Source organism: Pygoscelis adeliae, unplaced genomic scaffold, assembly GCF_000699105.1.
Source record: "Pygoscelis adeliae isolate BGI_AS28 unplaced genomic scaffold, ASM69910v1 Scaffold179, whole genome shotgun sequence".
Classification (NCBI taxonomy): domain Eukaryota; kingdom Metazoa; phylum Chordata; class Aves; order Sphenisciformes; family Spheniscidae; genus Pygoscelis; species Pygoscelis adeliae.
The window spans coordinates 698,118-712,733 of NW_008825612.1; the positions used below are offsets into that span (position 1 = coordinate 698,118).

General features: G+C 38.4%; 1 protein-coding gene across 1 annotated transcript in view; it reads left to right on the top strand.

Annotated features, from left to right (window-relative positions):
• The first annotated feature begins 227 nt into the window (after positions 1 to 227).
• ESR2 (estrogen receptor 2 (ER beta)) overlaps positions 228 to 14,616 on the top strand; it is a 32,167-nt gene continuing 17,778 nt past the window's right edge. Inside the window, exons 1-3 of the mRNA XM_009332723.1 lie at positions 228 to 661; positions 7,177 to 7,352; positions 10,112 to 10,228. Coding sequence (XP_009330998.1) covers positions 228 to 661; positions 7,177 to 7,352; positions 10,112 to 10,228 — 727 coding nt within the window. The remainder of the gene's footprint in view (positions 662 to 7,176; positions 7,353 to 10,111; positions 10,229 to 14,616) is intronic.

Below are 14,616 nucleotides of genomic sequence, written 5' to 3' on the forward strand. Positions count from 1 at the left end.
AGCTTTCTTTTTCTTAAAGGTAGTAAATTTGTACATTGACTGTTTAAGTGCATTTGGTATGTAATCTGTTTTAACAGGATATTTTTATATTTTCTGTTTTACTAATACCTTTTTTCTTTTATAGAAAAGACTTAATACAGAACTTTCTTACTTTTTAATTCAACTTTTTTTATACCTTGCCATCTTAGGATGAATAGTTAAACAACAATCTTCAGACTTGCTTCAAAATGTCCCTGTGTGCATCTTCTCACAAGGACTTTTCTCAGTTGCTGCCACTTCAGGATATTGGATGCAATAAAACAGAAATTAAAAACTCACCGGCTGGTATCGTCTCTCCAGTTCCCTACAGCTGTAATCAGTCCACGTTGACAGCAGAACACAGTCCAGTCTATATTCCCTCATCTTACATGGAAAACAGACATGAATATTCTGCAATGGCATTCTGCAGTCCTGCTATGATGAATTACAACATTACCAGCAATTTTGGTGATTCAGAGAGTGCATCTGTGAGGCAGACATCAAGCCCCAATGTATTATGGTCTGCTCCTGGCCATCTCTCCCCTCTGACATTGCACTGTCAGTCATCGCTTTTGTATGCAGAGCAGCCAGAGAGTCCCTGGTGCGAAGCAAGACCAATGGAGCCAGTGCTACCTGTGACCAGGTCAGTACTACTCATTTCTTTAAAACGTTGCTGAAAATTATTTACAGTTTCTTTAGTTCTTTTAAGTCTTTCCTTTTTACATTTGACTTCTGTGTGTTGGTCTCTCTGAAAAACAAAACAAAACCAAAAAACCTCCACCAAACACCAAATCAGTCCTGGGTGTTGTGGTTCTTTTAACGTAACTTCTGAAATGGGATTTCTTTTCCAATAGCTCCTTAGAGAACTATACACTGACACAAAGCACTACAAATGCCTTCAATGTGGGAACCGTTTACTATGTATAAACAAAAGTTCAAGACTGCTATGTACTACTTTGTGTAATAAAAATGAATTGTGCTCTGGAAAATTAAGTCATTTGAGTGAAAGAAGTAAAGGTTTGTTTGTTTTTCCTTTTCATACAACGTTGTTTGAATTCCATTTTATCTGGATTTTGGTTTGGTTTTTTTTTTAACTGCCTCTAGTAGTTGTGAAGGCTTTTCATGAACTTAGAATTCAAGGGAAATGTTTTCTTTGTTTTCTGGTTTTAGTATTAACAGTCACACAGCAGCATGCATCATGTTCAAAAGGGTGCTGCTGCTGCTGAGTCTGGTGTGGTTTCTTGTTGCTGTTCTCAACTGACTTCATGAAGGCGTTGTGAACAGCAGATTCATGGGCTAAATTTTCAGCTATAAAGAAAGTGTATTTGCAAAAACATATTCCCATTCTGCACGTTTACTCATATTACAAACCATAAGCAGTGTGTAGATCATCAGCTGATGAAATTACTCCATTCACGGGCACAACAGCTGTTGGATGGCTAGAAGCACAGGGTGCTGCAGGTGCTGTTCCTGTTTCAGCAGCTGTATGTTTATTCATAGGGCTCCTTATTTAACTTCAGCAGTCATTGTCAGTATGAAAAATAGTGTGTCCTGGCAACAGTTTTAGTTCAATTGTTAATAAAGGATTTGTGCTATTTTTGAGACTACCCACGTTCCTTCTGCAGTGGGTGGGCCTTATGTTGACTGCACAGGGCTAAGGCGTGAGATCTATGTGTACTTCAGACTTGCAGGCTGCACAGATCTTCAGCCCAGCCACCTGACCAGTCTCTTTTTGGAGTCAGCAGAGAGTAGCAGGCAGTTCTGGAGTGCAAATCTACTTTAAGTGTAAGTGTGTGGATTGGGAGAGGCCGTTTGGGTAGCACTTATATACAGCATTCCCCAAGCAGGTCTAATGTGAATAGGGCTAACATCCAAACTCCTCCTGCTTTGGTTAATGTTTCAAAACTTTGACAGCCCTGGGAAGGCTGCTGTAGGTTAGTGTTTGAAATTGTCCAGGTGATGGGACAGCAGCTGGAATAACCCAACAGCAAGAGCACCCCATCTGATGCTCTGCGGTGTGCTCTCTACATAGACAGAAGGGAAACCAAACCTGCCACACTGGAGTTTAAGTAAATAAGTCTTCTGCCATTTGTATAGATTCATACAGACTATTGCTCTTGTAGCTGATGAAGACCTAACTTAAAGAGGAGAAATGAAATCTGGAGTCTAAATTTATGGATGATCTTTGTTGTTCAGCAGCAAGTAACTACTGTGTTGCTTGGTAGCTGGACCTTCTCAGTGGTTCATTTGTCTCAGTATGATGCAGTATAACGCCCACTTCGTGTATAGAAATTGTAAAAAAGAAAAAAAAAATTTGGCATGGAAACACAAAAAGCAAAAGCTGTAATTCCCTTATTGTGGATATCTGTCCTGAAATAAGGCTGTAAAGAAAAAAAGCCCTGTGTTTCCTTTTGCTTTATCCTTTGGTGAGGTCTTAAATTAATGTCATGAACATTATATTTATTGCCATGGGAACAATGACTGTGACACTACAGATTCGTAGATTATACCTTGAAGGAAGAGTTCTTGGGATTGAAACTTAAAGGAATAGCTCTGGGGAAGGAAGAGACTAATGCTGTAAAGTGTAAGTCATTTTAAACAGTGTTGTAGTTTGAGAAAAGGGATTTTGTTTGAAAGATGAGTAAGAAAGCATTACTACATACACAGTTATGTGTACATACATACATAGTTATGTGTATGTACATACATATGTACTACAACGTAGCCTGTTACACAGTTTATTTTACCTTTCAGAATAAAGCCAGAGTCTCACCGTGAGAGGAGTTTATTTTCCCTGGGTGTAAATTTCCGTTAACATTAGCTAAACTAATGTGGTCCACTTTGCTAAAGCTGATCACGGTGTAATTTGGTTCTCCTTGTAGATCAGCTTAAAATAAGGAACCTGAATTCTCGGCATTGTCTTTCTTCACAAATAGGTTCATTATATGAATACAGAAGAAATTTATTTAACTTTGTTAAATGCAAATGTTATGCAGTGTAGTGTTACTTTGCACCAATCGTTCAACAAAAATGAATTGTATTCCATGTAAAAATAGATGTGAATTTTTAGAGTTCCATGTTTTTTGTACAAAATGGCAATAATTTGGTGATAAAGACTCTGCTATATTTATTTGCATTATAGGTCCTGTACCTAGTGAAGACAATAGAAATAGTCTCATAAATTTTGTTGGTGCAAGATCACTCAATTGATATTAAAATGACGTGAAGAGAAAAGGAATGTGACAGTGTAATTACATTATATTTAAAAGTAGTCTGAAATTGACTTCTGTCTTCATCCCCTAAATAAAAGGATTTTAATTAAAGAAACAAAAGTTTTATTTTCAAAACAAACAGATATATTACTTTCTAAAAAGTATTAGGAAACTTTAATGAAGTTGCCAGAGTGATGTTTCTGGAACTTAATTTGTTCTTTTATTTTCCTTGTGCTTCCAACTAATTGCAAGTAAAGCGTGTAAGTAAAGGTTTTTGGGTACACAGGCTAGCAATACTTGCTTAATTAGAAATTATTTAGTAACTTTGTCTTGTTCACTGTGTGCTAATATCATATTTATACATATGTATATGTATATATACATATTTATACAACTCTGCTCTGAAGCCATAATTATTTGCGTTGTTCTCCCATGCTTTTTTTTATTGTGCTCATTCTGCAGAGCACTTAAACGTATCTTGAAGTCTCTTTGAGGTGATGGGTTGGCATCTCCATTTTATGATGGAATAGTTACAGAGATTAAGCAAAAATATGTCCCTTAATTTTGAGATATTTATGACATAATTTTCAGCATATTAATCAGTGTTTGGAGTGTAGCAGAACCTGTGCTTTGGAGACATAAATATTGACAGTTGTGTGGTATTAACAATTCCAGAAGTTATAGTGGAGGGAGTCTCTAGAAAAAGAGGAAGATAAAGACTGAAAAGTATTCTTCAGCTGATTTTTGCCCATCATCTTGCATACATTCTGGGAGAGAAAGGAAGAGCCTTCTTCATCCTACAGCTTAGGCTGCTATGGGATGGAATTATCCCCAGGCACTGAATGAGCCAGTGGCCTGTGGGAGGGAGGGAAGAGTTATAAGAAATTATAAAATCTGGACTATTAATTTTTGACTTAATGGATTTTTTTTAATTTTCTCAGTGTTTTTTTTCTCTTTCTTTTTATAATGTACAATAGTTTAGGTTTTATAAAAACCTGACAGACAACAAATGCCATGAGCAAATCTTGCTACTTTCTAGGTCAAATCCTTGCCACCCTTCTTCATTTTTAATAAAAAGTTGAATTTATGTTCAAGTTTTCCATGGCATATGCATCAAACACTTGCTGTGGCAAAGCTAGGGGTAATTAGGAGACATGATAGATACTGAATAACCTAAATAGTCTTGCCAATTCCTTCTCCTGTAGGGTAATCATCTTGTCACTGTTGATGACTAGTAGGAAATCACTGATTTATTACTTTCAAAAAAAATGTGATTCTTTTTATGGAAACATAACATCTCTATATAGAAACCATGATCATAAAATAGAGAGGAGTATTAGGAGGTGTAAAGCGATAAATCTTTGTCCATGCGGTTCCTCAGTAGCAGCCAGGGTACATCCCCCGTTTTCCTGCATCCTGCGGTGCAGGAGCTTTGTGGGCATACAGCCAGGTACTTCCAGTTCTTCTGGAGGACCTGGCAGCTCATTCGTCTGCTGAGCATGCTGGAGTGCACCAGTCCCAAGAGCGCTGGGAGGTGGTCTTTGACCACGCGTGGGGCTACCCACTCAGGTTTGCTGTTTGTGTGGATACACTGTCTGATCCTCAGGGTAAGGAACGTGTACCTTAAAGCTCTTTACTATTTCCTAGTTTTGTTGTCTTTAAAGACAATGATAATAAAATGATTGTGTTTGAACCTCCTGCTGCACTGCTGCAGCTACTGCAGACGAGCAGATTTGATGCCCATTTGGCCTGCAGGAGGAATTCATTCCAGATTGTTGCTCTGTGTGCAAGCTGTTTGCCACAGTCTGTGGAAGTCACGCAACTTGCATGTGTGCAGGGTGACTGTCATTAAACTTTTAAGCAGGGAAAGAAAAAGTGTTTTTTAAAACACTTATCATGACTGGAAGGTAAAAACCAACACTCCTCAGTGAGATGTTACAGTGTGTGCTTTTTTCTTTATTTTCATCCATATCATCTTGGTGCTTTAACGAGGGCAATAAACACCGCTCTCTATAGCATATCAATCAGTCACTGAGATGCGCTCTAGCTGAATTTGATTCTCTTCTGCCTCTCACAATTGGATCATGATTCCCAAGGACAGCTTAAAAATATACCTCTTCTACTAATGTGAAACGCCAAATTACTTTTTCTTCCAAATACAGGGAAACAGGAAGGAATAGCAATGCTTTTTCTTCTTGCATTAGCAGCATATTAGGCATGTGTGATACAGTCCCTTTATTCTAAGGGAGAGTTCCCCCACACGGGTCTTCCCAGCGTAGCAGAAGGGGAAACAACTTAGTGATTCAGCAATCCATGAATGGGGGTGTGTGTTTAATCAAAGACTGGACTTGTTAAACATCTAAACACCCTTATGCCCTGTAATATCTGAATGAATTAACATTTTTTAAAAGCTTGCGGTAACTTAATTGTACAACAAATACGTTAATTTTTCTGTTTTGGAATTTGCTCAGAGAACCATCTTTTTTACTTTCCAAATTTTCTACTAGGAAATCGGAGTACGTTCTCCTCAAATACTTACAAACTTGATGATTTTTAGTTGGCATGTGGGTGTGTTTGTCCTTACCGCCTGTCATGAAACCGGCACAAAGTCTACTTTTAATATGTTAGTTAAAGCCTCTTTGACAGCACTTTCAGCATGTTTCCACTGCTCTGTTTAAACTTGCTCTTGTTGGTGAACAGGTTTCTTCTGCCCTGGCAACGGACCCTTGTTCTTTAGAAGTCATAAACCATGCTGCCTGCTGTCTTATCCCAACTGATATTTCTTCTCCTGCCTAATCCTGCTGGAAAGTGGGATGACGAAAATTCTGCAGTTTCTAACTTCTGCCTTTGTGCTTTTAAGTTTTCTATACAGCTTTCCTTTTGTCAAACTGCTGCTGAGAGTTTGCACATGACACTATTTTCTCTCTACCTAGAAATTGTATTGACCATGCAGGTAAGGCATGCTAAAACCACCAAGAAAATGAAGTCCAGAAAAAAAGTACAGAGTGGATGTGTTTCCTATACCTAAAAACCACTTTACTGATAATCTAAGTTCCTTTCCTCTTGCTGTTTGTTTACAGGATCTTGGTGTCAGGAATTGGCTGTTATTTCATGTTTTTATCCTGTTCTAATTTTAATCCAGTCACTAAGAATAGTTCCAGTAAGTTGGAACTATTTGCAGAGCTTCAGGAATGCATATATCTTATTGATTTATATGGAGCAATAATATTTTTAATATATGAAAGTATTTATTAATCGTGTTTCTCCATTCTTCTTGTATTCAGACTTCCTTTTATTTAGCATTAGGATGATCAACGTGGGTCGTCACCTTGAACAGAAAACTTTGTCTAACATTGTGAGTCGATCTTGTAGGCTGAGATTCACATCTCAAGATATTTGTCTCCAGCATCTCATTGAATGAATGAAGCCTCATTTAAAGGATGAAATACTTGAGACTAGATGTGTATTGCTCCACCTAGACTTTTTCCTTGCTAACAGTATGAAGCAACCGCAGCTCTGTTCATGGTAGTGTTTATCATGTCAGCCTGAGCTGTCTGAGTTCACATTTTCCATGCGAAGCTTCCCAAAGGCAAAGGCCACTTGGTTCACAAATTCCTGGACTTGTACATTTCCAAGAATTCTTCAAGATCCATCATAATTCCATATGATTTTCCTAGAGTTCATGTGAATGACACATCAGCAGTCCAGTTTTATGCCTTAGAGTATTTTAAAACTTTGTAGTCTGTCGCCATTGACAGCTCTGGGATCAGACTATATGCTTTAAATAACCTTATCAGAAAAAGGCTTAACAGTGTTTCACACTGTCCTGTGTTCAGTAATAAGAAGACTCTATAGAGAGAGAATAGAAGACAATGGGAACTAATGAAACTCTTTGCAATGTAGATTAATTTTTTCCTCTTTTATAACATTTTTTTTTTTCTATCAGAGAAACGTTAAAAAGAAAAACTAATGGCAGTGACTGTACAAGCCCAATTGCAAATAATCCTGGCTCAAAAAGGGATGCCCACTTCTGTGCAGTCTGCAGTGACTATGCTTCAGGATACCACTATGGGGTCTGGTCATGTGAAGGCTGCAAAGCATTCTTTAAAAGAAGTATTCAAGGTAGGAGAATCAGCTTTTGATAACTTTGCTCAAATAAGTTGTTTCACATGATCAGGGGCTGCAGCGGTTGATCTAGTAATGAGTTGATCTAAAATCCTGGTGTATTGTGCTGCATGCTGAAAATAGAGCAACACGTGATTTGACTACTTTATCTTTTGGGTCTTATGTTATCAAGATCTGGAAACATTACAAAGCGAGCAATTGATTTCTTTAGAGAAGAGGTGGAATACATAGCACAGGAAGGCCCTGCAGCAAAGGCTTCGGTGGGATGGCTCTGCAGACCTGTGAATCTGATTGCAGGTTTTGTCCCAACGTACATAGTAATTGTGACTTTGTTACAATAAACACAGTTAGAGTAGATAATTGTCTGGAGACTTTGCTTGCCAGGAACTATTCTTGACAAGAGTATATTGCCTGGAGCTGTTGAGTCATAGCATATAATATCTACACAGTATGTAGGATATAAAAATATGTGTAGCAAGTATTCAGTACAAACCTGATTATTGTTATTTCTCAGCCCTCCACCCCCCAGAGCCTACATTGCAGTATTTCTTACTCTGCCAGATCTCTCTATCTAAGGTTTCCACTTCAGTGTTTAAATTCTTTAATATTTGGTATTTAGTTCAAATTTGCTGAGTGGCTGCAGTATGAAATAAATGTAGGTCTCCATGTTTGTTATCACAGCCTATGGGCAGTGACTTATGCACCATATTGCACCTTTGGACTACTTCATTTCTTTAACCTTGGCTCTAGTTATCATGTTCTTTGGCCTCATCCGGGGCCTCTTGGTGGAAACTTAATTGGATTGACATTGGGTACTACATGCAGATACTAACACAGAAAATCCTGTCATTTTTTGGTCTGTAAAGTTCCTTTCCTCTTCTGCACACAAAGCCTTTAGTAATCTTGAGATATTTTCTTTTGGATCAATATGGCAGAGTTGGTGTTACCATTAGAATCAAATTTAATTGAAAACTTGTTTGCCTTTTCAATTTATTGTGCAAGTTCTGCATGGGTGAATAACAATTTCTATAAACTGGTGCAAGTTCTTCTGATCTCTAAAATAATTGAAGAGAACTTTGTCTCCAGTTTGTCACAAATGGAGATTGAATTTGATCTCAAAGTGTTTTCTGTCAGAAAAACTATTTGCCTGCTCTGTGTTGCTCACATGTGAGCAACTTACCCATTGTGGCCTTTTGTACCCCTTAATGTACCCTGTCAGGTAACGTTTGATTGTAATTCAAATAAATGAAAGTAAGTTTTTGGCATAAAACACTATCAAGCACTTAGTTGCAACTGTTGTTATGAAGGATATTGCTTATAAAAAGTAAAAAACTTCGGGGCCTACCATAGATGAAAATGTTGGGCTAATGTCTAATTAAAATAAGATGGTATGACTGAGCAACTGTGTGTGGTCTTCTCTGCTTGTCCAAGTTTGTAGTGTAGTGTATTCGTGTCACATCTCTGAACATCTGCCTGCAAGCTAAATTATCCCAAGGCCATAGGAGTTTTAAACCACTTTATACTCCTGTGTGCTTGGGTTATAATGCAACAGAGAGCTTCCTCCTCCTTTCCCCCCATGTTGTGTGAAGACTGATAAACAGTAATTTGTTTTTCAGTCATATCTGCCAGTAGGAAATGGGACAAACTGTAACCTGATCTCTTCGTTTTAAAATTGTCAGTTCAAAAATTCAAGGTCAAAATTATTTTAATTTTGCAAGGAAATAGTCACAATGGTTCAGTTAAATAATTACTCTTGGGGGCATGAACTCTTGGACTTGCATCAAGTAAAAAAAACTCTAGTAGCTGTATCTTTGTCTGATCTATTCTTAAAGTTTGAAAAAATAAGTTAAAAAACAACCCGAGAGAAAAGACATTAAGAAATGTAAATGAGTGAATATTTTTTGCATCCTTTGGTAACTACTGCAAGAGAGATTTCCAGTATTTGTATGTATTTGACTGTATTTACACCAAGAGCATACTCGAGTCCAGTTTACAGTAATAAACCTTTGGACCAGATTATTGATTAATGAAATCCAGTAATGTAAAGCAGTTTGGGTGGGGCGAGGTGAGGTGGGATAGAAGGAGAAGACAACAGAAGGGGCTGTAGTGGAAACTGATGAAAATAAGAGAAACATTTGTCCACAAAATCTAAAAGTTATACCTTCTGCTTCTGCTTTTCTTTGTACTATACAGTATGCATTATTTTATACTAGTTTTCTTTTTCTCTTGGGCTGCTTTTTTTTATTAACTTTGGTCCAGGGTCAATCCTCCAAAGGCTTCTTCATTCCTGGAACTCACCACGTCAGAGAGTTCGGTAAATAGAGCTGAATCTTTACTTAAATCTTTGCCGGACTGAAGCTGTGTGCACTGCTGTTTTTAACTCTGCTGAGGAAAAAAAAAAAGCTACTGTCTGCCATCTGTACAGTCCCAATATACAGTAAGAAGTTGGAGGTTGGGAGCAAATTTCCACAAGAGCCTATGTCCCATTTTCAAAAATGAGTTGGTATTAGAAAGTGCTTGGTTACCTAACAGTCATCAGTAAAAGCCGGTCTATGTTGTCTGGTTACTTTTTGACGCCACAGAGTGGTGTTTTCAGTATAGGATAAATATGCATTTTTGCATCAGTTAAATTAATGGAGCTTAGATAGATGCATATGAAAAAGTTGAGATGCTTAAAATCAAGAAGGTCCTGATTTGGGAAATGACCAAGAAAGACTGTTGGAGATGTTAAATTTTCTCTTCTTACTCTGCTGCAGGACACAATGATTACATCTGCCCGGCTACCAATCAATGCACGATAGACAAAAACAGGCGCAAAAGCTGCCAGGCATGCCGGCTACGGAAGTGTTATGAAGTGGGAATGATGAAATGTGGTGAGTTTTGCATGTCTGTGTTGTTTGCTTGGGATTTGCTGGCTTTTTTTTTTTTTTCCCCCTCCAGTCAATTCTGTGTAGCTATTTTTTTCTCTTTTTTTCTTGGAATCCTAAAAAGGCACAACAGGCAATTAGAGCAAGGTTTAAGCCGGTTTTATAGGAAGGAATGTACCGATTCTTAAAGCAGAAGACGACTTTTCATTTTCAGAAGAAAACCCATGGGAAGGAGTAAGGTGTAGGTTCAGCACAGGAAAACCGTAGTACCTCTGCAGAGCTCTGTGAAGGCAGTTGACTTGCATGCTACATTCTGCAAAATGGGAACCCAAGACCTGCTGCTGCCTGAGCCTCAAACCAAACTGAAAACCTTTCTAATATGGGGTAAGCGAGCCTGTACGGTGCTCTGCTGGTTGAATGTAATGCAAGAACAGCAGTGCTGCATCAAAGGAGTAGTTAATTAACCCAGTATCCTGCCTCCAAGAGTGGCAAGAGTGAATGCCTCGGGAGGAGTGCAAGAATAAGACCGGCACCTAAGTGAAACTACTGCTGACAGCTCTCAGCTTCCAAAAATTAGCAGTTGAGGTCTTCTGGTCTGGAAGAGGTTTCTTGTATTTAATAGGTCTCAATATATTAATGGAATGACAACTTGTCCAATGTCCCTCTTTTTTATCCCGTAAAGTCTTGGCATCTACAACATCCCACGGCAAGGAGTTCTGCAGCTTGACCACATGTCCTGTGAAGAATTAGCTTTCTGGTTGCCAGGCTTTTTTGTGGGGCTTTGGTGGGGCAGCAGTGGGAAGGCGGGGGGCGGGGGCTGGTTGTTTTTTTTTTTTGAACAGACTATTTTCAGATGATGTCCTCCAGCTCTTCCATCAAAAGAAGTAGTGAACAATCACAGTTTGTCTCTGCACCACTCAGAATTATCCAGTGTTTACTCTTACTCCCATCTTGTACTTACGGAGGTGTGACTTCACTGTAGTTGTACATTTATAAAGGATATTTTAAAGGTTACTTTTAAGAAGAAAATAACTTAAAAGATATTTCAATATCTAATGTACTTTCACAGTCAAGGTTTGTTGTTGTTGTTTCTTATAGATTCCCCAATGTACATGATAGAAATAGGCTGGGAAAACATCACATAGGAACACTGGAGTGGAAAGGAGAACGTTACTGTGCTTGGTCCTCTGTGATTGGCAGGTGTGCATCTCATTTCATCCCATTTAATGTAGATACCTATTTCTATTTCAAGGCTAGGCAGTGTTTTCATCCTCCCACTGCTTTGATCTGAAGGCTGTTTGCAGAATATTATTTCTTTCTTTACAAACATTCTTCAGAATTCCAGCCTGCATTTGTTGCTGGACAATTAATGCCTGTTTGTTCTTGTGGCAACATTGTTTTGTAGCTTAGAGGCTCCTCTTCTCTTTATTGTTAATGCTCTGGTTGTGTTTATAGACTACATCATATCCCCTCACAACCTTTGTTTTATTAGGCTAAATAAACCAAGAAATCTCGTCCTCTTGCAAAAAAGGAAAGTAGACAGAATCTGGAAGTCGTCAGGGTAGCTTGTCCCTCAGTCTGCTCCAGGCTGAAATAATCTGTTTTGCACTTGGATGACCAGAATCATGGACAGTGTTCCTGTGAACTCTCCTCACTGTAGTAGCATTAATACATATCTGTTTCTGCGGGAGCTTTTCTCTGCGTGAGCTTTTCTCTGCGTGCAACCCAGGATCCTATTTGCCTTTTTCATGGTTGCATCACGCTGGTAGTTCGTAATCATTCTATGAGCTGTTATGATTGCAGCCTCCTGTTCATTTCTAGTGGGTAACTCCCAGCTTAGAGCTACAATTGCAATTGTTCCCTGTATTATTTTTGTACTCCTGAAGTACATTTAGTTTCTGTTGCTCAAGTCAGCTAGTTCTTTCTATATGAAGCTCCTATCTTCTTCTGCACTGATGATGCATCTCAACTTTATCGGTGTTTTTCATTGATACGGTCTTAGCTACCTTTGCTGTCTGGCCTCCAGAAAGGATAGCCTTACCCTTGCAAATGAGACTCCTTTTGAAACCTTACTTTCTGAATGGTGTTACTGTCTTTTGTTTGTCTTTATGACTGAGAATTTTACTCAATGTTTTTCCAACAGAGGTTTCTATCAAGTCCCAGTTCTGGAGTTGGAGAGTTTTTGTAAAGACTGATTCCACTATGATATTATAAGGTGGTCCTCCACAATGTTTTCCTCAAATGAATCTTTTTATTCTAATTATCCAGGAAGTCTCGATTTGTGGTTAGACCTCATAGGCACTATGGTATTACAAGTAATAAGTAATGATAATATGTACTTATGTCTTAGCCTGTGTTGCTTTTAATCTTGTCACATATTCATAAACATAGTTTTCCTACAATAATGAATGTTTATAGGACATTAATGACTGTGCCAGCCCAAAAAAGGCACTTTGAAACTATAACAGGAAAACAACAGGAACTGTATTTTTTTTAAAAATTAGTTTTTTAAATAGTAGCACTGAAATTTGAGACTCTTGAGAATTCAATTTGAGAATCTTAATTTCAGAAAAAGGAATATAAAAATTATTCAGAATTGTCTGAGTTGCCTGATGAGTTAAGAGGCACCTGTGAGTAAATCTGATGCATGGACACATGGTGACAGACATTTAAACCAGACAGATTTTAAGACTGTATTTCTTGCATGAAACATAAATGCCATTTCCTGCAGACTGGAGTGATTATCTTTTAATTTTTTTCTTGTTAGAGCCATGCTTTAATACCATTTTTTTACTGTAGAAAGCCATAAAAGAGTATGTTTTCTTTTTAATGAAGGCTTTTCCCCATCTCCGCTCCTTTCCCAGGTCTCTTAGTGAATGCATTGGTTCACAACTGCTAAAAACCTGGGTAGGGTAGAATGGTTTCTAAGTGCATTTTGCTCAGTGGAGACCTGTTGTCCAGCAGAAGTGATAAAAGAACCTCAATTACCACTTTCATAGTTTATGAAAGCTCTTCATAAAAACTCTGCATAAATCTTTAAATCCTCATTGTGTATATTATCAATAGACACCTTGAGAAAAAATACACATGTATATGTGTGCATATATATAGCATACATTCTGTGTGCAAATGTGTTTGGGGGGTACATGCCATCTTTAAAACAGTAGGAGGCAGTAGGAAAGTGTTGCTTTGGAGTTTCGTGGTCTGAAATTCTCTTGGATGTCATCGCATTCATAAATGTTGAGAAGTCAACCCAACAAGCCACGGGTATTTCAGTGGAGGCTAGCTTGGGGGTGCTTTGTATTAAGGAGATAACAGATTTTCTTACAAAATATACCATCATTGCCAAAAGCACAATAAGGGTCTTAGACACTGCATCTGCAAAGTCCTCTGTAGGAAGTCTGCGTTGCCTACTGTTCCATCAAGAAAGCTACTGCTAAATTTTGGCACTGGGACTAGTACTACTGGTAGAAAAATAATTGCAAAGCACTGTCACCAGGAACGAGGAAAACAGAAATACTGCAGTAAACTCTGCCCAGCAAACTCGAATAAAACAGATTGGGATAAAATTGATCTTCTCTTGGAGCTTTCCGGTGTTTACCTGGGGAGCCTGAAATGGACTGGGCTGTTTGCCAAAGGCAGTAAAGAAGAGGGGAGTTGCTTCATCACTTAGCTATAGCCACTCTGGGAGCAGCTGTGCTTGTACTTTTCTTTTTTGCTTCCTGAGGCTGAAATAGACCTTCTTCCATAAGGAGTTTTCAGTTTCCCTGTTGGACTAGACTTACCTTTTATTTCCCTGCCCCACCTCGCTCCTGTATCTTTTTCCCCATGTGCCAGTTCTCAACGTGTTGAAAATGTTCCAAAGATAAAGCTCCTCTCTGCCCCCTCCCTGCCACAAATGAGGAGGCTGAGGGCCATACTAAAAAGCGATGGGTAGCTACTGCCCTTAAATACTGGCATCGTTCCACAGGTTTTTGGAAAGAAAAACGGATTTCTCTGGGGGCTGGTATGGTTCAGGGTTTGGCGCTCTTTTTCTCCTGTGCTTGGCTGCTGCGTGCGGTTTCTAGATAGCACTTTGAAATACTGTAAATTACTTTTCACACAGAAAGTAAGTAGGGAAAAAATGTTTCATGGCATTCTCTGGACATCAGATGTATTAATTTGTATTTTAGCTATCACAGAAATTACTGTAATTTCAGCTCATGTTCTCATGTGTGTATGGCAGACGGCAGCTTCTTTGTCAGTAGGTCCGCTCTGTGAATACGGGCGTACTCACCAGAACATTTGCATTTGCTTTCAAAGGTGACTGGAGTGATAATGATTTACTAATGTATACTTGAGTGAGTAATAAGCTCAAACACTTACAAAAACTGATTATAATATATTCAATGGTA